Source organism: Trachypithecus francoisi, unplaced genomic scaffold (assembly GCF_009764315.1).
Source record: "Trachypithecus francoisi isolate TF-2019V2 unplaced genomic scaffold, Tfra_2.0 Lachesis_group5, whole genome shotgun sequence".
Taxonomy (NCBI): Eukaryota; Metazoa; Chordata; class Mammalia; order Primates; family Cercopithecidae; genus Trachypithecus; species Trachypithecus francoisi.
The window spans coordinates 32,871,751-32,893,313 of record NW_022681470.1 but is presented as its reverse complement, the minus strand read 5'-3'; the positions used below and the strand labels follow the sequence as shown (position 1 = coordinate 32,893,313).

The 21,563-nt window shown below is 37.4% G+C and overlaps 1 protein-coding gene across 13 annotated transcripts in view; it reads left to right on the top strand.

Moving 5' to 3' along the window:
• Positions 1-21,563, top strand: part of COP1 (COP1 E3 ubiquitin ligase) — a 267,302-nt gene that overhangs the window by 35,457 nt on the left and 210,282 nt on the right. For 4 of the 13 annotated variants that reach the window (XM_033198877.1, XM_033198875.1, XM_033198872.1 and 1 more), the window contains exons 3-5: positions 2,507-2,604; positions 14,255-14,319; positions 15,148-15,267. The exons of 2 other annotated variants lie outside the window; for them this stretch is intronic. In XM_033198877.1, coding sequence (XP_033054768.1) covers positions 2,507-2,604; positions 14,255-14,319; positions 15,148-15,267 — 283 coding nt within the window. Of the gene's footprint in view, positions 1-2,506; positions 2,605-14,254; positions 14,332-15,147; positions 15,268-21,563 lie in introns of all 13 variants that reach the window. 7 more of the 13 variants (XM_033198876.1, XM_033198874.1, XM_033198871.1 and 4 more) reach the window with 3 other exon arrangements.

The following is a 21,563-nucleotide window of genomic DNA, read 5'->3' as shown; positions in this document are numbered from 1 at the left end:
GTCTCTCCTTTATAACTTGCTTTGTTTGAACTTGCTGATTTTTTTGTTTGTTTTTTTGTTTTTGAGACAGAGTCTCGCTTTGTCCCTCAGGCTGGAGTGTAGTGATGCAATCTCTGACCAATGCGACCTCAGCCTCCCGATTAGCTAGAATCATAGGCCACACAGAACCAGGCCCAGCTAAGTTTTGCATTTATTGTTATTGTATTTTTTGTAGAGATAGGGTTTTGCCATGTTGCCCAGGCTGCTGATTTTAAAAAAGGGTTAAATTTTGTATATATATTTCCTGGTAATGTTAACTCATTTCCTTTTTCCCTAAGCAGACTATAAATTTCTACATGTTGTGATTCTTAGTCTATTGTATTTGCATGCCTACGTTATACTGCTTCCTTGTAATAAAAATGAAAATAAAGATTTAGTATGTTATTTCCTCAGTGAAATTTCCGTATAGGAAATTTTCAGTCATCTATGAAGCATATTTTGTGATTATGGTTATTCTAGCCTTGTCATAGTTGCAAGAGGTGATGATACTGTTTTTGGAAGATTGTGCAGGTCATTTGTTCAGTAGATATTTGCGTATCCATTATGTGCCTGGCATTTACTTCGGTCTTGAGGCCCCTGTGATTTGCCAAAGACCACCGTTACTTTTATTCTTCACACCTTTCTCCTTTTTACTTATCTTGAAAGTAACAAATGTGAGATGTGAAAGTAGTCGATAACCAGAAGGGCGAAACCTGGGGAATGTAGGTTTTTATTGTTTTGTTTGTTTTATTTTGTATTTTGTTAAGGTGGAGGAGGAAGGTAAGTGGATATAAAAATCAACTTCCGTTTACAAAGCTCAAGTAAATTTATAGTAATTTGGATACATAATAAAAGAGATACTTTCTCCGTAGGAATGATCTTCACAGATCGCCTTTGTAATTTCTTAGAAATCATTTTTTTCCTGAGTGTTAACCAGTAATATTTATTATAGAAACCTGACTTAAAGACATCTACAAAGAAAACATTTCCCATAATTATATGACCCAGAGACAAATACTGTTAACATTGCGAAGATTGTTTTTTATAATTTATTTTAAATGTACACATATATAATTTTTAAGACAAATGGGATTATATTATATCCGCTGTGTTATAGATTGTCGTTTTTATTCAGCAGTATGTATAATGACATTTTTTTCTCATATCAGTTTGATACTTTTCCGTGATTTGTTTGAAAAATACTTGAGTTTTTTTTTTAATACGGAGGTACACAAATGTAAAAGGTTTAACATCATAGAAATATATAATGTAAGAAAGGGAAAATTTTCTGTAATCACAGTTTCCTAGCAATAACTATGAGTAGATTATTTTTGTGGCATACAAGTTACAATAATTTATATTGGATGGCTGTATAGCATTGCATTGGATTGATATTTACAAATATATTTAGTCAGTTTCTTAGTGTCTGGATTGCTTCTATTTTATTTTGCTATTTACATATAATCTTGCATTAAACACCCTTCTAAATATATTTTTCCTTAGGATAAATTCCTAGAAGTAAAATATTCAAAAGAGGATGTAAAACCTTAAGATTTTTCCTGCAACTTGGCTTCTAGGAAAGTTGTACTGGTTAACATTTTCTGTAACGGCACTTGAGATTGTTGATATCCACATATATTCTTTAACTATGACAGTATTTTCTTTTGTCTTTTTTTCTCTTTTTTTCAGGCAGGGTCTCATTCTGTCACTCAGGCTGGAGTGCACTGGCATAATCATGGCTCACTGTAGCCCTGAACTCCTGGGCTCAGGTGATCCTCCTGCCTCAGCCTCCCAAGTGATGGCACATGCCATCACACCTGGCTGATTTTTTCATTTTCTCTAGTAATGGAGTCTTGCTGTGTTGCCCAGGCTGATCTTGAACTCTTGGCCTCAAGTGATCTTCCTGCCTCTGCCTCCTAAAGTGTTGGGATTACAGATGTGAGCCATTGTGCCTTACTGGCAGTATTTTATTTTTCCATCCTGATTGGTAAAATCTAGTATATAATTTTAAATCAGCTTTTTGTGACTAGTGAAGATGGTGGTTTTCTCATGCTTACTGACTGATTTTTGTCTTTGGTTGAGTTTTCTGTTTGTCTTTTTTATTTGAGTGAACGCTGAGTATTAAGGATATTAGCATGCCAGTGATATGAATAGTCTGTTTGCTTAACTGAGCTGTAGGCATTTGCTTTTGTGGTGGTGTTATGAACTATCTAAATTGCATAAACTTAAAATTTAGTGAGTATAGCTTTTTAAATTTGGGTACAGTAGCCTTGATATTTGAGTTTAGTTTGAAATAACTTTTGTGTACTGTTCACCCAGTAAGTGCCCTGTATATCCTGTTGATAATGTAAAAATATAAACAAAAATAAATTTGTTAGATTACTTAAGTTGAAAATGAGGAATAGAAGACTAATAGTCATTATTTTGTGACCAGTTTATTAATATTTCATTGATTTAATTAAGCCTTTTTTTTCCCCCCTACTAATAGCTACAAGTGTATTCATCAGAGTTTGGAGGACAATAATAGATGTCCCAAGTGTAACTATGTTGTGGACAATATTGATCATCTGTATCCTAATTTCTTGGGTGAGTCTTTGGAATGATTTTTATTTTAAACATATTTCGATCCCCAAAATTGTGTACTAGCACTAATTTACTTAGAAAACCTACCTTAGTGGTAAGCAAGTCTCTCTACTGTATACCACGGTGCTTTCTTCTTCTTGGGTTGTGACATAGACTCTATACATTATTAGTATTTTATTATTTTTAAGTTTTATTTAAAAATTGATGAAACTTTTAGATTATTATGTAGATCAGGGACCCCTGGGCCATGGACTGGTACCAGTCTGTGGCCTGTTAGGAACTGGGCTGCACAGTAGGAGGTGAGGGGCTGGCAGGTGAGCAAGCACTACTGCCTGTGCTCTGTCTCCTGTCATATCGGTGGGGGGCATTAGATTCTCAGAGGAGTATGAACCTGATTGTGAACTGCGCATGCAAGGGATATAGGTTGTGCGCTCCTTATGAGAATCTGATGCCTGATGATCTGAGGTGGAACAGTTTCATCCTGAAACCATCCCTCTCACCTTCCTTCGGTCTAGAAAAATTGTATTCCATGAAACCAGTCCCTGGTGCCAAAAAAGATGGGGACTGCTGATGTAGATGACAGACTGGATGTGAGGCTTAACAAAAATGGGAGACCTTTTGGTCTCCCTGTAAGTGTTATACATCCCTACCGTTTCTGCTTTTGGGGCAGAAGTGAGAAAAAAGTCCATGGGTCTCAGGAACCCAGGTTTGTTGAATATTGAGGGGAAGGGGATGGAAAAACTTGGATGTGATGCTTGCTGAGTTGGGAGTGAATAGGTGAAAAGAATCTGTGAATGGGTGAAAAGAATCTGAACTAGGGAGGCAATTAAAAATTAAGAACTTGGGAAGGGATACATGGAATAGAACTTTTGAGAGAGGAGTGGTAGGAAGTAGAGAATAGAGACATGAATAGGGAATCCTTAAGTATAAATGATAAATGATCGGAAATAATAACTAGTCAGACCCAATTGTGAATATCAGAAAAATTCTGCCTGTTAATTATCTTAGGATATTGTAGGCAACCTTTAGTCTGAGTGTTCTGGGAATGAATAATAAGCTAAAGATTAATTTTCAGGTATTGGTAGGCATGAAGTAGGGCACTATTGGGTTTATATATCAAAAAGGTCAGTTCTTCATTTTAAAGACGAATATGCTCAGCGTTAGGGTGTGGTTGACTACTTTTGTATTGGATTCTGACCTGCTGGTACTTTGGTGGCAGTTTGATTTTTACCTCAAATTGTGGTTTATAATAAATTATAAATTGATACGTATTCAGCTATGGTTTTACTTTTTATCTCTGCTGTAAAAGTGCCTTAGCTATGGTAGTTTTTTCTGTGTTACTCTTCACTGTAATTTTTTTTTTTTTTATGAAGGAAAATCACTGGAGGATTACATAGCAGAAAGGGGTGCTAAAGGAATTGAAGATTTTCTGCCAGAATGACAAATTTTTCTAAGTGGCTAAAGTTTTATGGCAGACTTGGGGAAAGAACAAAGAGAGAAATACTGAGTCGCATGGTACCTTGAGGACTAGACTTGATGGCCTAGTTGAGATAATAGGGAAACCACATCCTGTAGTGCAAAATCCTTTGCCCCTGAACTTGCAATTTTGGATTGATGCTGTCTTAGGATCACTAAAGATCACTATGATTTTTCTGTAGTCATAACTTTGGAAAACTACTTATTCTTTTGGAGTGGTTAAATAAGAAAGGAATCTGGTGTTCTGAAGATTTTGGTATTTACTAAAGTTTTCAGGCAACGTTCCTTAGTTCACAAGTTTGAGATTCTGTTTTGTGAATTTCTAAATAGAGAGAGTTATATATTAGTATGGAAGGAATATAAAAATACACTACTGCTTAAGCTGGAAAGTGATCCCCTACATTATATATATTCTCTTTTTTTTTTGTTTTCTGTAATGAGACAGAAAGTCTCACTCTGTTGCCTAGGCTGGAGTACAGTGGCGCGATCTCGGCTCACTGCAGCGTCCGCCTCCCAGGTTCAGGCGATTCTCCTGCCTCAGTCTCTCTGGTTGCTGGAATCACAGGCATGCGCCACTACACCCGGCTAATTTTTGTGTTTTTAGTAGAGACGGGGTTTCACCATGTTGGCTAGGCTGTTCTCAAACTCCTGGCTTCAAGTGATCCTCCCGCCTCAGCCTCCCAAAGTGCTGGGACTACAGGCATGAGTAATCACACCTGGACTTATATATTCTCAAATATATGTATCTAATGAACAGTGAAGTCACATTTACTGATTTTTTTTTTTTTTTTTTTTTTTTTTTTTTTGAGACAGCGTCTTACTCTGTCACCCGCTGGAATGCAGTGATGCGATCATGGCTCACTGTAGCCTTGATCTCCCTGGTTCAAGTGATCTTCCCACGTCAGCCTCCCAAGTAGCTGGGACTATAGGCATGCACCACTATACCTGGCTATTTTTGTTTGTTTGTTTTTGTAGAGATAAGTTCTCACTGTGTTTTCCAGGCTGGTCTCAAACTTAAACTCCTGGGCTCCAATGATCCTCCTGCCTTAGCTTCCCAAAGTGTTGGGATTACAGGTGTGAGCCATTGTGCCTGGCCAATTACTGTTTTTTTTTTGTTTTTTGAGATGAAGTCTTGCACTGTCACCCGGGCTAGAATGCAGTGGCGTGATCTTGGCTCACTGCAACCTCTGCCTGCTGGGCTCAGGCGATACTCCTGCCTCAGTCTCCCGAGTAACTGGGATTACAGGTGCACACTAGCACAGCTTGCTAATTTTTTGTATTTTTAGTAGAGACGGGGTCTCGCTATATTGACTAGACTGTTCTCAAACTCCTGACCTCGTGATTACTCACCTCGGCCTCCAGAAGTGCTGGGATTACAGGCGTGAACCACCGCCCCGGCCCAATTACTGATTTTTTAAGCTAGAAATTATCTTGACAGTGATCTCTAGTGCAGCTTTCAGTGTGATTATATTGTCAACTATGGAAATAACTTTTCATCCTGATAAATCTATTTGTATTTTTCTGCTGATTGCCTCTTCTAGCCTTGTCCTTTGTTCAGTGATAGCCAAATCCTGAGGTCTTACACTAGGTTTGTAGAGACTATCTCCTGTTGGCTCAGAGTAATGTCATTGAGATATGTTGATCCATGTGTTCCTGAAAGTGGAATATCACTTTTTTTCTATACTAAAAGATGTCTTCTAAGTTGTTTTCATTGCTTCAGCTTAAGATGGCATGATTTGCATAATGCCTGCAGTTCTTAGTTGGGTTAAGAAGACCTAGAGCCTTTTAAAATGATTTCAGATTTCCTGTTAGCCTGGTAAAGTAATTGAGCATATGTTATATGATTCTGAGATGTTCTTGGCATCCTTGCACCTACTTAATTGATAGGTTAAGACCGTATACTTCTAATGCCTAGTCATAGGTAGAGGGCTGGTCCACACAATTTCTATAGCAGTACTCTTTAAAACTTTTTGCTTGTATAACTCATATGAGAATTTTGAAAAGTGATGATCATTGCATATTTTTAAGTTTGCATTAAAATTTTTTCTTCATAACTTTAAGTGATCGTGAAGAATATTATGGCCAGGTGCAGTGGCTCAAACCTGTAATCCTAACACTTTGAAAGTCTGAGGCAGGAGGATCACTCGAGCCCATGAGTTTGAGACCAGCCTGGGCATTATAGCGAGACCTTGTCTCTATAAAAAATTAGCCAGGCGTGTTGGTACGCAACTGTTGTCCTAGCTTCTTGGGAGGCTGAGGTGAGAGGATCATGTGAGCCTGAGGATTTTGAAGCTGCAGTGAGCTATGATTGTACCACTCCATTCCAGCCTGGGCAACAAAGCAGAGATCCTGTCTCAAAAATAATTAAAGTTTTAAAAAAGAATGTAATTTCTAGAGTATTATAAATATGATTACTTCAGAACTGTTTTATCACTTTTTAAAATGTAACCAGTGGAATCTAAATGTCATAGTGATTTGTTACTTAATATTGATTTAAAAAGATATAAGTAAGCTTTTTTATTCAGTACCAGAAATGTCATTCATTACCTTTTTTTGTGAACTTCTACTTAAATTTCATATCACACACATAGTTTTATCCTTATAATCTGTTTCCATGCTTGAAATTCTAACTGATCTGCCTGTAATGCTTTTCTGTAACAAAATTGGGTGTACAGGCATACTTTTATTGCACTTTGCTTTATTGCACTTTTTAGAAGTTGCATTTTTTTTTTTTTAACAAATTGAAAGTTTGTGACAACCTTGCATTAAGTCTCTTGATGCCACTTTTCCAACACCATGTGCTCACTTCATATCTCTGGGTGCTCAGAAGAATGTCACTGAGATCTTCTAGCCAAGGTGTGAATGCAAAGGAAAAGTTCTTGAAGGAAATTAAAAGTGCTACTCCAGTGAAAACATGAATGATAAGAAGGCGAAATCACTTATTGCTGATATGGAGAAAATTGTAGTAGTCTGGGTAGATACCAGCCACAACATTCCCTTAAGCCAAAGTGTTATTCAGAACAAGACCCTAACTCTCCCAAGTTCTGTGAAGGCTGAGAGAGGTGAGGAGCTGCAGAAGAAAAGTTTGAAGCTAATGGAGGTTCAAGAGATTTAAGGAAAACAGCCATCTCCATAACATAGAAATATAAGGTGAAGCAGTAAGTGCTGATGTAGAAGCTGTAGCAAGTTATCCAGAAGATCTAGGTAAAAATCATTGTTGAAGGTGGCTATAGTAAATGACAGATTTTCAGTGTAGATACAACAGCCTTCTTTTGGAAGAAGATGCCGTCTAGGACTTTTATTGCTGGAGAGGGAAGTCAGTGCCTGCCTTCAAAACTTCCCGTGACAGGCTGACTCTCTTGATAGGGGTTGATGCAGCTGGTGACTTTAAGTGCCAATGCTCATTGACCGTTTTGAAAATCCTAGAGCCCTTAAGAATTATGCTGAATCTACGGTGTCTGTGCTCTACAAATAGAACAGCAAAGCCTGAAGACAGCATATCTCCTGTCAGCATGATTTACTGAATATCGTAAGACCACTGTTAAGACCTACTGCTTAGAAAAAAAGATTCCTTTTCAAATATTACTGTTCATTGACAGTGCACCTGGTCACCCGAGAGCACTGATAGAGATGTACAAAAGAGAGTAAGGTTGTTTTCATACTGCTAACACAATATCCATTCTGCAGGCCATAGAGCAAGGAGTCATTTTGACTTTCAGGTCTTATTGAAGAAACACATTTTGTAATAACTGCCATAGTGATAGAGAGTCCTCTGAGATCTGGGCAAAGTAAATGGAAAGCCTTTTGGAAAGGATTCACCATTCTAGATGCCATTAAGAACACTCGCGTTTCATGGGAGGAGGTCAAAATATCAACATTAAAAGGAGTTTGATGGAAGGTGAGTCCAGTCGTCATGGATGACTTTGAAGGGTTCAGGACTTCAGTAGAGGGAATAACTGCACCTGTAGAGGAAGTAGCCAGAGAGTTAGAAGTTGAGCCTGAATATGTTACTGAATTTCGCTGTACTATCATCATAAAACTAAATAGATGAGGAATTGTTTCTTATGGATGAACAAAGAAAGTGGTTTCTTGAGATGGAATCTACTCCTAGTGAAGATGCTGTGAACATTGTTGAAATGACATCAAAGACTTTAGAATATTACATAAACTTAGTTGATAAAGCAGCAAGAGGGCTTTAGAGGTCGACTAACTTTGAAAGAAATTCTACTGTAGGAAAGATGCTATCATATAACATTGCAGGCTATGGAGAAATTTTTTTGTGAAAGGAAGAATCAGTTGATGCAGCAATCTTCGTCATTGTGTTCTTTTAAGAAATTGCCATAGCCAGCTTGGTCTTCAGTGACTACCGCCCTAATCAGTCAGCAGCCGTCAACATGGAGGCAAGACTTTCTACCAGCAAAAAGATTATGACTTGCCAAAGGCTGAGATGATCATTAGCATTTTTTAGCAATAAAACATTTTTGATAAATGTGCATATTAATGCTTTTTTAAAAGACATAATAGTTAAAACTACAGTATAGTGTAAACAGAAGTTTTATGTGTATTGGGAAACCAAATTCATGTGACTTGCTTTATTGTGGGGCCTAGAACCGAACCTGCAATTTCTCCAAGGTATGCTTTGTATACAGAAATTACATACTTAAAAGTTTCTCTTGAACTTAATTTCCTCTTAAGTGTTAAGAAGTCTTAAATATGTTTCCTATGTTATTTAATTAGTAGTAGTATACAGTTGATCAAACAAATAAACATTACACATAATGTTATAAAGCCTTAGACATAAAATTCTATAGTGAACGTACCATATTTACCAAGGTGTGTGGTGTCCTTCTCCCCAAGTAGTTTAAGTGGCATTGATGAATATTACTAGGGCAAAGTTTCCATTTCCTTTGTGTAATTTTTATTTTTAAATGTGTGAGTCTTGAGAAACCTTGTTTATATTAATTAAGTTGATGGGATTTGAAGGTGTTTTTACAGCAACATGACTCATTTCTTTGCCTTCCTTTTGAATTTTGTGGTAAAGAACCACTTAATGATATATTATCACAAAGAAAATTGTAAATGCCCTGTTAACAAGTCAGGCATTTTCTTCAATTTTGATGAAAAGAAAGAGTTGGAAACCAAGTAACTCAAGGTGGATTTGGTTTCTTGGTCATTAGAGTCATTAACATTTTCATTGAGATAGATAATATGATTTTCTTTATTTCCTGCTGTAAGCACTACACTGTAGTCCCTCTTCCTCCTGACTTCCCTTCCCTGCGTCTTTCTCTACCTTCCACAGTATTTTCTCTCATTCTCTTCTGTTTCTCCCTTACTTCCCTGCAGTGTGCATACTCTCTCTGTTCCTCTCTGCCTCCCTTGGTCTTGAATGCTCTCTTTCCCTCTCCTGATCCTGAAAGGCTGATTCAGGTAAGGGCTGGAAGTCCGACCCTCCATTACCACCCCTCCCCATTACCACTCCATATATACTCTGCAGGTGTACTCCTCCACTCCTTCCAAAGCTTGCTTCTAAGCTCCCTTACTTGCCTGCTTGCTTGCTTGTTTTCCTCTCCCTCCCTCCCTCCTTTCCTTTACCCTGTACTCCCCCCACTCACCCAGCTGTCTTTTTCTCTACCTTTCTCTCTCTATGTAAAATTTGTAGGCTGGGGGCCGTGGCTCACTCCTGTAATCCCAGCACTTTGGGAGGCTGACGTGGGCAGATCACGAGGTCAGGAGTTCGAGACCAGCCTGGTCAACATGGTGAAACCTTGTGTTCACTAAAGATACAAAAAATTAGCCGAGCATGGTGGTGCGCACCTGTAATCCCAGCTATTTGGAAGGCTGAGGCAGGAGAATTGCTTGAACCCGGGAGGTGGAGGTTGCAGTGAGCCGAGATTGCACCATTGTACTCCAGCCTGGGTGACAGGGTGAGACACTGTTTCCAAAAAAAAAAAAAAAATGTAAATTTAATTTTCTTACTTCTCTAATGAATAATCCCCTTACCTACTAACAAAAAATACAGTATGCATGCAAAGTATAGAATCCTTGTTTAAAAAAAAAATGGCTGATGCATATAAAAGTCCTTACTACTGTCAGTCACTATTTTAAATGCTGTATGTACATGAACTCATTCCTTATGGCAGGCTTGTGAGATGGGTACTGATTTTATCATCCTCATTCCTTAGGTGAGGAAACGAAGGCATAGACAGGTTGAGTAACTTGTGTCAAGTTACACAGCCAAAGTGGTGGAATTAGAATTTAGTCTTAGGCAGTTGGGCTCAAGCATCTGTGCTTTTACTGTGCTGTTCTGCTTCTAAAAAGACAGTTACTTGAATGGAGTCTTTAGCATTAAAATGCGTTTTCCTTAGTACTAAGAAATGTTTGTTTGTTCTTAGTACTGTGGATGTTGTAAGGCTCTGTAGAAGTGTAATTAACAAATGTATAACATCCTTAGGTTTAGGTGTCAATTCTAAGAATTGATGATGGTTTCAAATTAATGCTTATTTTAATTGGGAATATGAAAGTGTTAGCTAAACGTGACATGTCACACTTAAAATCCAGGAGCATGTCATCAAGATATTCATTCATTCATTCATTCATTCAGTAAATACCGTGTGCCAACTATGCGTCAGGGACCACAATGGTGGACAAGACAGACATTGATCATAAAATGCTTTATAGTATAAATAAGATGCTAGCTGCTGTCTTTTGCTAATAGGTAAGCATTGCTTTTAAAATAAATTTTCAAAGTTATGGAATGGAATTCACCATTTTGCTATTCTTGTTTGTAAGTTGTGACATAGGTTTGAAAGGGTTTTCCCACTAAATGTGTGACTCTAATGACTTTCATATATTTTATATATTGATATTTGAATGTTAAGTCCAGTGTATATACCTCGCATTTTAAGAGATTTTTTTCTGTTAAATTTTTGAAGTAGAAAAATAATAAAATAATCCTTGACGAAGAAACACTTAAGCCGAGTGTACTAAATAAAATCACTTCTTTTATTTTCCATGGGTAACCGTTGTTTGTTGTAGGATATAGTTTTTTTTTAAATTTTTATGTTTTTGAGACAGCATCTCTTTCTCACTCAGGCTGGAGTACAGTGGAGTGATCATGGCTCACTGCAGCCTCGAACTCCTGGGCTCAAGCAGTCCTACCACCTAGGCCTCCTGAGTAGGTGGGACTACAGGCACGTACCACTACACCTGGCAAATCTTTGCATTTTTTATAGAGGCGCGGTTTTGCTGTGTTACCCAGAATGGTCTCCAGCTCCTGACTCAAGCTGTCTGCCTGCCTCAGCCTCCCTAAGTAATGGAATTACAGGCATGAGCCACTATGCCCAGCCTAGGATATCGTTTTTAAAGAAGAAAAAAATAACCATTTTTTCAAGTAAGCTCCATGAAAAATCTCATACAGTAGTAAAAAACTTAGTTTGGTAAATAAAGGATTTAAATGTCTTTATATGATATGGCAAGCCAGTTAATACATTGTTTGTTTACATTTTATTTTTGCCATCATTTGCTGTAACTTTATTTTGCAGTTTAATTTTGTGGCCTTTACAGGCTTGCTCTACTTTGGCTGGGCATAGTGTCTCATGCCTGTAATCCAGCACTTGGGAGTCCAAGGCAGACGGATCACTCGAGGCCAAGAGTTCAAGATCAGCCTGGGCAACATGACGAAACCCTGTCTCTATAAAATATTCAAAAATTTGCTGGGTGGAGTGGTGTGCACCTGTAGTCCTAGCTACTGGGAAGGCTGAGATGGGAGGATGGTTTGAGCCTGGGAGGTGGAGGTTGCAGTGAGCCAAGATCACGCCACTGCACTCCATCCTGGGTGACAGAGTCACACCCTGTCTCAATAAATAAATAAGTAAATTAAATAAATACAGGCTTGATCTTTAGTTAATAGGGTTGCTTTTGAAAAAAAAAGTTTGATCTTACAGTATTATTATTGAGAATCAAATATAATGGTATATAAGATTTCTTGGTAAAATTCAACGTGGCATATTCATATAAAGTATTTAACAGTCACTATTTTTCTTCAAATGGTTAAATTAAATTCATAACTGGGACACTGGCCTCTTATTGATTTACTCCTCTTTATTCTCACTGAATTATTTCATGCTCTCTACTTTATCTGGATTATAATAACTTTCCTTGTGTAAGGTACCTGCAGTTCAGGCCCTTCACAGTCTGACTCTGATCTGCTTACATTTCCAGGTTTAGTTCTTAATCCCTGTGAATCATTCACAAGATCACTCTGACCCTTGTTTTAGCTATGTTGATTTTACTTGTTTGTTTGTTTGTTTAGAGACGGAGTCTGGCTCTGTCTCCCAGGCTCGGTGGGGTGCAATGACACGATCTCGGCTCACTACCTCCCAGGTTCAAGTGATTCTCCTCCCTCAGCCTCCCGAGTAGCTGAGACTACAGGCGCGTGCCACCATGTCGGGCTCATTTTTCTATTTTTAGTAGAGGCAGGATTTCGCCATGTTGACCAGGCTGGTCTTGAACTCTTGACCTCAGGTGATCCACCCGTCTTGACCTCCCAAAGTGCTGGGATTACTATATTGATTTTAAATCATTGTATCTCCTACACACACACACACACACACACACCACACACAGACACCCACACACAGACACATACACACTTTCTCACCTGAATTTTTCTTCACTCCTATATTGATTTTAAATCGTATCTCTTACACATACATACACACACACACCCCCACACACACCCGCTCTCTCACCTGAATTTTTCTTCACTCCTATTTTTGCTTAATGAGTCTCTGTGTGCCTATTATGGCCCATTTCTAATGTTGCCTTCTGTATGAAGTGTGCTTGTTAACATTTTGATTGATCTCTGTATACTTTGTAAATCTATTTTAACGATAGTACTGATTATCACATTATGTTATAAGTACTGTATCATATGAATCTGTCTTGCTTGTCTGAATTGCTTGAGGCCTTGTGTTATATCTTTGAAGCTTGGATCCTTATGAACTTGCTATCTGTTTGGTGTTTTCAAAAATATTTATACTTGCATTGCGGTATAGGGGGAAGTATCAGACAGTTGGGTCTGTATTCTCAGCACTGCCTCATTGTATATGTCACCATGCATAAGTTCCTTATGCTCTCTGTGCTAATATTCATCTCTAATTGGGGAGGATAATCTGTAAGATGTTGTCTATAAAGTGCCTACCTAACCTAGTACTAGTTTCCCTTTAAAAAAAAAATCAGTTTTTTGTGTCAGTTTATATTTGTTGGTTGTGGAAAAATCGAAAAATCCAATTTAAAGTGGTTAAATATTATGGAAAATGTATCGATTCACAGGAAAAGAGTTTCTAGAGCTAGTTATCAGTGGTTCAGTGGTATTATCAGGTTCTTTCTGTTCTGTTCTTCCATTGCCAGCATATACCTTAGTCTTTTGGCTGGCTATTCTTGAGATTGCAAGATGGCTCTAAGCAGTTTCAGATACCCCTTAAGAAGGCATGGTTTTTTCTCCTATCCTTTTCTTTATGAAATATAGCACATCTCTCTTTGGTCAAAATTGGGTTACATACTTAACCCCACGTCAACCACTGGCAAGGGCATGAATGACTAGATTGCCTTAGGTTAGTCAAAGTAATACATGGGGTTGGGGTGAGATCTAACTTCTCTGAAAGTTATATGGCAGTCTGATACTTGGAAAAAGGGTCATGTTATTATCAAGAAAAAGAGTAGGATGGTTTTTGGATAGGTAACTAAAAGTGTCTTCCATGGTATTTTTAGAAAAATTACAAAGAAAAAGAACAAATGCAAGTCTTTAGTGCTTAACTCATAGTAGATACTCAGTTACTCATGCCTTGTTACCATATGGGGCATGTGATGGTCTCACATGGTGAATGAGGATTTCTCTCTCAGCAGGTGCCAGTAGCGTCATCATTGAGAAATTTGTAAGGGAAAATTCATATTCTGAAGAATTCTCCTATAGTAATAGTAGTTGTAGTAGTAGCAGCTGCAGCAAAACTGTTTTCTAATTTGAAATAAAATAAAAAGCTAACACTTTCTGTTTAGCATGTTTTTAATTTGGAGGCTATGTATAGGTAAAATAGAATCTATCTAAACTGAAGAATTACACGATACATTTAACAAAAATACAAATTATTTGTGCTTTTTATTTTGTTTCTGTTTTCAGTGAATGAACTCATTCTTAAACAAAAGCAAAGATTTGAGGAAAAGAGGTTCAAATTGGACCACTCAGTGAGTAGCACCGTATGTTTCAACTCTTATTACTATTTTTAATACATTTCATTTTGTTGTTTTTATTGGTTTAATATTGGTTAGACGTTAAAGTTTAATATATTACTGATTTTTCTTAAAGGAGATTGTTTAGGATTGTTCTAGTCAAATAAGTTTCTTAACTGCATTGTCTGTAATGCTTTACTAGAGTGCTCCTATTTTGAAAGATCTGGTAGGATTATACTGAAACATTTGTCTTTTAATACTTGACATTTGAAGGATTATATTGCGTGGTGAAACAATGGTTAGATATTTTCAAAAAAAACTGTCGAGGCTGGGCTTATACCTGTAATCCTAACACTTTGGGAGGCCAAGGCTGAAGGATCACTTAAGCCCAAGAATTTGAGAGTAGCTTGGGCAACATAGTGAGATTCTGTCTATATTCAAACAAAAACAAAAACAAACCTTTGAAAGATTCTCAATTTTAAAGGCTTAGTCCCAAATTACCAAGGCAAATGAGCTTAATACCTTACTACATGCAAAACTGAAAATATGGCTTGACAAGTAATTAAATTCAGTTATTTTGAAGGTAAATTACAGCTTTAGAATATTCTCGAATGCACCTTTTATATTTGTTATCTTAATTCATTTAAGGGAGAATAAATAGTGTTTAAGTTATAACTAGAAGACAGTAGGGAGCCACTAGCTAGGAAGGAGTAGTTTGGAACATTGCAGTGTATTTTTGGTATCTGTGTGCTGAGCATATTAGGAAGTAGCAAGTAAACATTTGTTTTAGTCTCTAAAACAGTCTTCTTAGGAAGTTGTTGTTTCTTCTTTCTTCATTTTTAGAATGGCCACAGGTGGCAGATATTTCAAGATTTGTTGGGAACTGACCAAGATAACCTTGATTTGGCCAATGTCAATCTTATGTTGGAGTTACTAGTGCAGAAGAAGAAACAACTGGAAGCAGTAAGTGGTAGCTAAACTTAAATGATGTTTAAAATGTTTTAAATGATGAACTTTATTGCAATGAAAAAGATCTACAAAATTATAGGCTAGCTTCACTAATCCACTCATTTTTACTCAGCTAGAAACAGCTACAAAGTGTCACTTCTGCTAAATAGTTTTGTTGGTCATTTGTCTTCTAATGAGTATCTTTCTTGCCATATCATCCCCTCTTCATATGTATTCAGTGCATTCGGGAGTTGGAGGAGAAATAGAGATTATTTTTATCTACATAGAATTCTTTCAGCAGGTGTCCATTGGTAGCAATAGTAGTGTATGGCATAACTAAGATTTAAAGAGATCTGTACTAAATATATCTTATTTAATGTAATGTAAAATTCCATTTATTTTATGTAAATGTTAAAGATGTAAAATGTGAAATTGCAAGTGTTGGGAATTGAGTGTGATATAAGCAGCACACACCTTAGCATAAGCAAATACTACCCTGAGGCTAAACATAAAGGAAGTATTTATTGACACAGTAAGGGAGTGAATAACACATACACATAAAAAGGAATAGTTGAACAACCAAACTTTGAGAAGATTAGAACCATGGCTTCTCTGGAAGGCTACAAGTACATGAGATTAGGGATTTGAATGTTGTTGAGAGTCTTTCTTTTGTGTCCCTTGTGCCTGTTTGATTAGGACAGCTCTGATTTTCTTTTCTCATAGACTTCTTTATCACATGGTGGATAATAATGTCATTTGCACTCTTGGTTTATATGCAAGTTTTTTGATAAAAGAAAAAAAGGAGCTTTTGTTTCCAACTGCAGTTAAAAAATTTCTGTGGCTAGACTATGATTAACTTAGCTTGGATCTGGATCCCACTCACTGTGGTGGGGATCTTCTAGTAGGAGAAAGGTGTGTCAGGTTGAGCCAGCCAAGATGAGTTGTCTCCCATGTTGTATCTGTTTGGGAGGTGGGGTTCATGGGAATTTCTCTTACGATTTTAACCATAGTTTCTGTTAGCATCTACTATGTGCCAGGGGTTGTGTTAAGGGCTGTGGACAAGCTAAAGTTCTGCTGTGTGCGTGTGTTTGTGAACTAAATCAGTAAAGCACGTATTTTCACATGGTGATAAGTAATAGAAAAGACTTTTTTTGGCCGGGCGCGGTGGCTCAAGCCTGTAATCCCAGCACTTTGGGAGGCCAAGACGGGCGGATCATGAGTTCAGGAGATCGAGACCATCCTGGCTAACACGGTGAAACCCCGTCTCTACTAAAAAAAATACAAAAAACTAGCCGGGCGAGGTGGCAGGCGCCTGTAGTCCCAGCTACTCCGGAGGCTGAGGCAGGAGAATGGCGTGAACCCGGGAGGCGGAGCTTGCAGTGAGCTGAGATCTGGCCACTGCACTCCAGCCTGGGCGACAGAGCGAGACTCCGTCTCAAAAAAAAAAAGATTACAAAGTTTCTCTCTGTCACCCACCCAGTCTGGAGTGCAGTGGTATAGTCATAGCTCACTGCATCCTCTACCTCCTGGGCTCAAGTGATCCTCCTGCCTCAGCCTCCTACTCACGCCACTATTTTTTTTAATTTTTAAATCACCCGACTAGTATATTTTTATTTTTATTTTTTTGTAGATACAGGTCTCAGTATATTGCCTACAGTAGTCTCAAACTCCTGGCTTCAAGCAGTCCTCCCACCTGAGCCTCCCAAGGTGCTGGGATTATAGGCATGAGCCACTGCTCCCAGCCCTAAAATGACTTTATATGAAAGATCGAACATATGCAGTTACCTTGCTCCCTTTTGAAACAATGAAAATGACAGTAAATTAGGGATTTTAAAGAGGCAAAAAATAAAAATAAGAATGAGAGAAGATATATGTTCAGGAATGTTTACTAAGCTATTAAACAGATGGACAAAAGATAATATATTAGTAGATCTGAGGAAACTGAATGCTACACCAGCAATAGGGAGAAAGCTAAGAACTGACCCTATTTATATTGTGGAGCAGAGGCCCTGGGATTGGCACCATCAGGTATCTGATACAGTAAAGGCTGAAAACAGAATGATTGGTTGAGAATCTGTTTAAGAAGCAGTTGGAATCCCTGATTCCTTCCTATATAACTAAGCTAATGATTCTTCCTTTTCTACTTTAGGAGAAAACTATAATTTTTAACCCCTCCACGCCTCAATGGAGGTGGTAAGAGAGAGGCTCTCTGGACCACTTCGTAACAGGCACACTTAAAGATGTATGTGGGTGTTCCTATTTCTCCACAGCCTCGTCAGCATCTATTGTTTCTTGGCTTTTTAATAATTGCCATTCTGACTGATGTGAGATGGTATCTCATTGTGGTTTTGATTTGCATTTATCTAATGATCACTGATGTTGAGCTTTTTTGTCATATGTTTTTTGGCCACATAAATGTCTTTTGAGAAGTGTCTGTTCATATCCTTTGCCCACTTTTTGATGGGGTGGTTTATTTTTTTTCCTGTAAATTTGTTTTAAGTTCCTTGTAGATTGTGGATATTAGACCTTTGTCAGATGGGTAGATTGCAAAAATTTTTCCCCATTCTGTAGCTTGCCTGTTCACTCTGATGATAGTTTCTTTTGCTGTGCAGAAACTCTTTAGTTTAATTAGATCCCATATGCCAATTTTGGCTTTTGTCGCAATTGCTTTTGATGTTTCAGTCATGAAGTCTTTGCCCATTCCTATGTCCCGAATGGTATTGCCTAGGTAACAAACCTACACATTCTGCACTAATGTCCCAGAACTTAAAGTTAAAAAAAAAAAAAGAAAAGAAAGATGTGTGTGGGCTACCATACCAAAAGCAGGTAATTACATAGTGAAAGTGAGAACTGGTAACCTTCCTACCTTCTAATATGCCAGCATTAGTCTTTGTTTCCTTTTTGGCTTGGAATTGAAGAAACACAGTTGTCTTATTAGATTACAGATTCTTTCCTATTATTTTCTGAAGAGAGAGCCACGTCAGAAGCAAAGTTCCTGTCATATATATATTTTTTTACATTATTGCTTTCTGTTTTACTTTTCATTATTATTTAACCTGAATCTTTCCAGCATACAGAAAAGTACAGAAAATAATATGGAACTCTAAAATACTCCTTCTTAGTTTTAATAAATGAAGATTTTGGTATATGTCTCAGATCTGACTTAAGAATTAATTATTTTCATACTTAAATCCCTCTCATCTCATTCCCTTCTCCTAGTGTAACCACCATATGAAGTGGCAATGATCCTTCTCAAGCATGTGTATGCGTTTCTTATGTATGTTAGTATCTAAACCATATAAAGTATTGTTTGTATAAATTAAAGGTTTATATAAAGGGTTTCATACTGTAGTTATCCTTTTGAAATATACCTATTCGTTTACTTTTTGAGGTTCATATTGATAAATGTAGATTTGGTTTATTTATTTTAACTTCTTTACAGTAATCTGTTTCAGAAATATATTATTAGAGCCGGGTGCGGTGGCTCACGCCTGTAATCCCAACACTTCGGGAGGCCAAGGCGGGCAGATCACGAGGTCAGGAGATAGAGACCATCCTGGCTAACATGGTGAAACCCTGTCTCTACTAAAAAATACAAAAAATTAGCCAGGAGTGGTGGCAGGCACCTGTAGTCCCAGCTACTCAGGCGGCTGAGGCAGGAGAATGGCGTGAACCCGGGAGGCGGAGCTTGCAGTGCGCACCACTGCACTCCAGCCTGGGCGACAGAGTGAGACTCGTCTCAAAAAAAAATACAAAATTAACTGGGGTGGTGGCACATGCCTGTAGTCCCAGCTGCTCAGGAAGCTGAGGCAGGAGAATCGCTTGAACCCAGGAGGTGGAGGTTGTGGTGAGCCGAGATGACACCATTGCACTCCAGCCTGAGTTACAAGAGCGAAACTCCGTCTCAAAAAAAAAGAGAAATATATCTATTATTCTATTGATGGGCATTTGGATTCTTCTCAATTTTTAGTTGTGTCAGCACTACATTTAGTATACCTTTCTCCTTGTGCTCGCATTAGGCAATGTGCACACATTTTAACCTTATTAAATGTTTGATATTGACAGATTGCTCTTCTGTGGGTTTATGCCATATAAACACTTAGTATTTTCTGTTTTTTAGTTACTGCCAGTCTGGTAATTATCGAATGCTGTTTCTGTGTTTGTATGTGTGTTTTAAAAATACATTTCTGTAATAACTAGTACAATTGAGAATTTCTTCATTTGGCCACCCTTGTTTTCTGTTTGATGAATTACCTATTCATATTCTGTGTCCATTTTCCTGATGGATCATTTGTCTTTTTTCTTACTGATTTGTGTATGTGTGTGTGCGCTTGTATTTTGGATATTAATACTTTGCCAAGTATATATTTTGGTAATTGAATTCTAGTTGAATTGCATTATAGTTGGAAAACATAATTTACATGATTTTAGGTGATTCCATTTTAGATGCTTTGTTGATTCATTACTTACAACTTTTTGTCTTTTTGGTGGTTGCTTTAGAGTTTTTAATACAATTGCTACCACATTCTACATTAAAGCAATATTATACTACTTCATCTGTATTACAAGAACCTCAGGCTGGGCGCAATGGCTTACGCCTATAATCGTAGCACTTTGGGAGACCAAGGTGGGCGGATTGCCTGAACTCAGGAGTTCGAGACCAGCCTGGGCAACATGGTGAAACCCTGTCTCTACTAAAAATACAAAATTTTAGCCAGGTGTGGTGGTGTGCGCCTATAGTCCCAGCTACTTGGGAGGCTGAGGAGGATTGCTTGAACCCAGGAGGCAGAGGTTGCAGTGAGCCAAGATTGTGCCACTGCATTCTAGCCTGGGAGACAGAGCAATACTCCGTCTCCAAGAAAAAAAAAAAAGAACCTTAAAAACAGTATACTTTCATTTTCTCTCTGCTGGTCGTTGTAGTATTTTATGTCATATGTTTTACTTCTAAATATTTTATATATTCCACAACACATTGTTATTAATTGTGGTTAAATTATGGAGATTTCTAACAAGTCTTATATTACCCATTTATTTACCATTTCTGGTGTACTGTATTCTTTCGAGTAGATCAGTTTCGATCTGTTATTTTCCTTTAGCCTCAAGGACATCATTTACCATTTCTTTAGTGCAGGACTGCTGGAAGCAAATTACTTCTTTTATATGTCTGACAAAGTCTTTATTTTGTGTTTGAAAGGTATTCCATATGAGTATAAAATTCCATGTTGACTTTTAAAGAAATGTTGCTCCACTGTCTTCTAGCATTGTTTCAGATGAAAAGTCTGCTGTCATTCTTATCTTTTGTCTTCCTAATGAAATATGTTTCTCCCAGTTTAAGATATTCTTTTTATGGGTATACACATTTTGATTATGATGTGCCTTGCAATAGGGTTTTACTCCCCCTCCCTTTGTGTCTTTTTGTTATTGGGTTCTTTGAATTTTTTAGATCTATAGATTTATAGTTTGCTTCAGATTTAGAAAATTTTTGGCCATTATTTCTTCAGATATTTTTATGTCCCCCTTCCACTTTGGGAATTCCAATTACATATCTCTTAGGCTAGTTGAAGTTGTTCTTTAGGTCACTGATGAAGGTTTTGTTCATTTTATTTGATCTTTTTCATCTTTCTAGTTCATTTTGGATAGTTTCTGTTGCTGTCTTCAATTTTTTTCCATGTAGATTGACTTTTCCCCTTATTGTAGGATATATTTTTCTGCTTCTTTGCATGCTTGTTTCTTAGATGCCAGAAATTATAAGTTTTGCCTTGTTCAGCGCTGAATATTTTTGTAATCCTTTATATATTCCTGAACTTTGTCCTGACATGTAGTTAAGTTACTTGGAAACAGTTTGAATCTCTTGAAGCTGGTTCTTAAGGTATGATAGATAGGACCAGAGCGGTTTTTTGTCTCTGCAAGTTTTGCCTCACTACTGAGACAACCTTTTTGAGTACCTGATGCATGTATATTTCTTGGTTTTTCTACTCTGGCTGCTGGGAACATGTAATCTTTCTGGCCCTTTGTCTGGAAAGCATTGTTTCATATAGTTGGACTGGTGTTTTGTTGTTTAAGGCAGGATTGTAAATCTAGTCCCTTTTACTCCATTTTTGCCCGAAAGGGAAGCTCAATTTGCATGTGTTTAGTCCTTTGAAATTGATAGTGATTTTCACTGTAGCTCAGCATAATCTATTTTGTAAATATTCCACTTGCATTTGAAAACTGTTTTTATTCATTATAGTGCTTTATAAATATGATTATGTAGAGTTGGTTGATATTACTATTATTGTTATTATTATTTTTTTGAGATGGAGTCTCTCTTT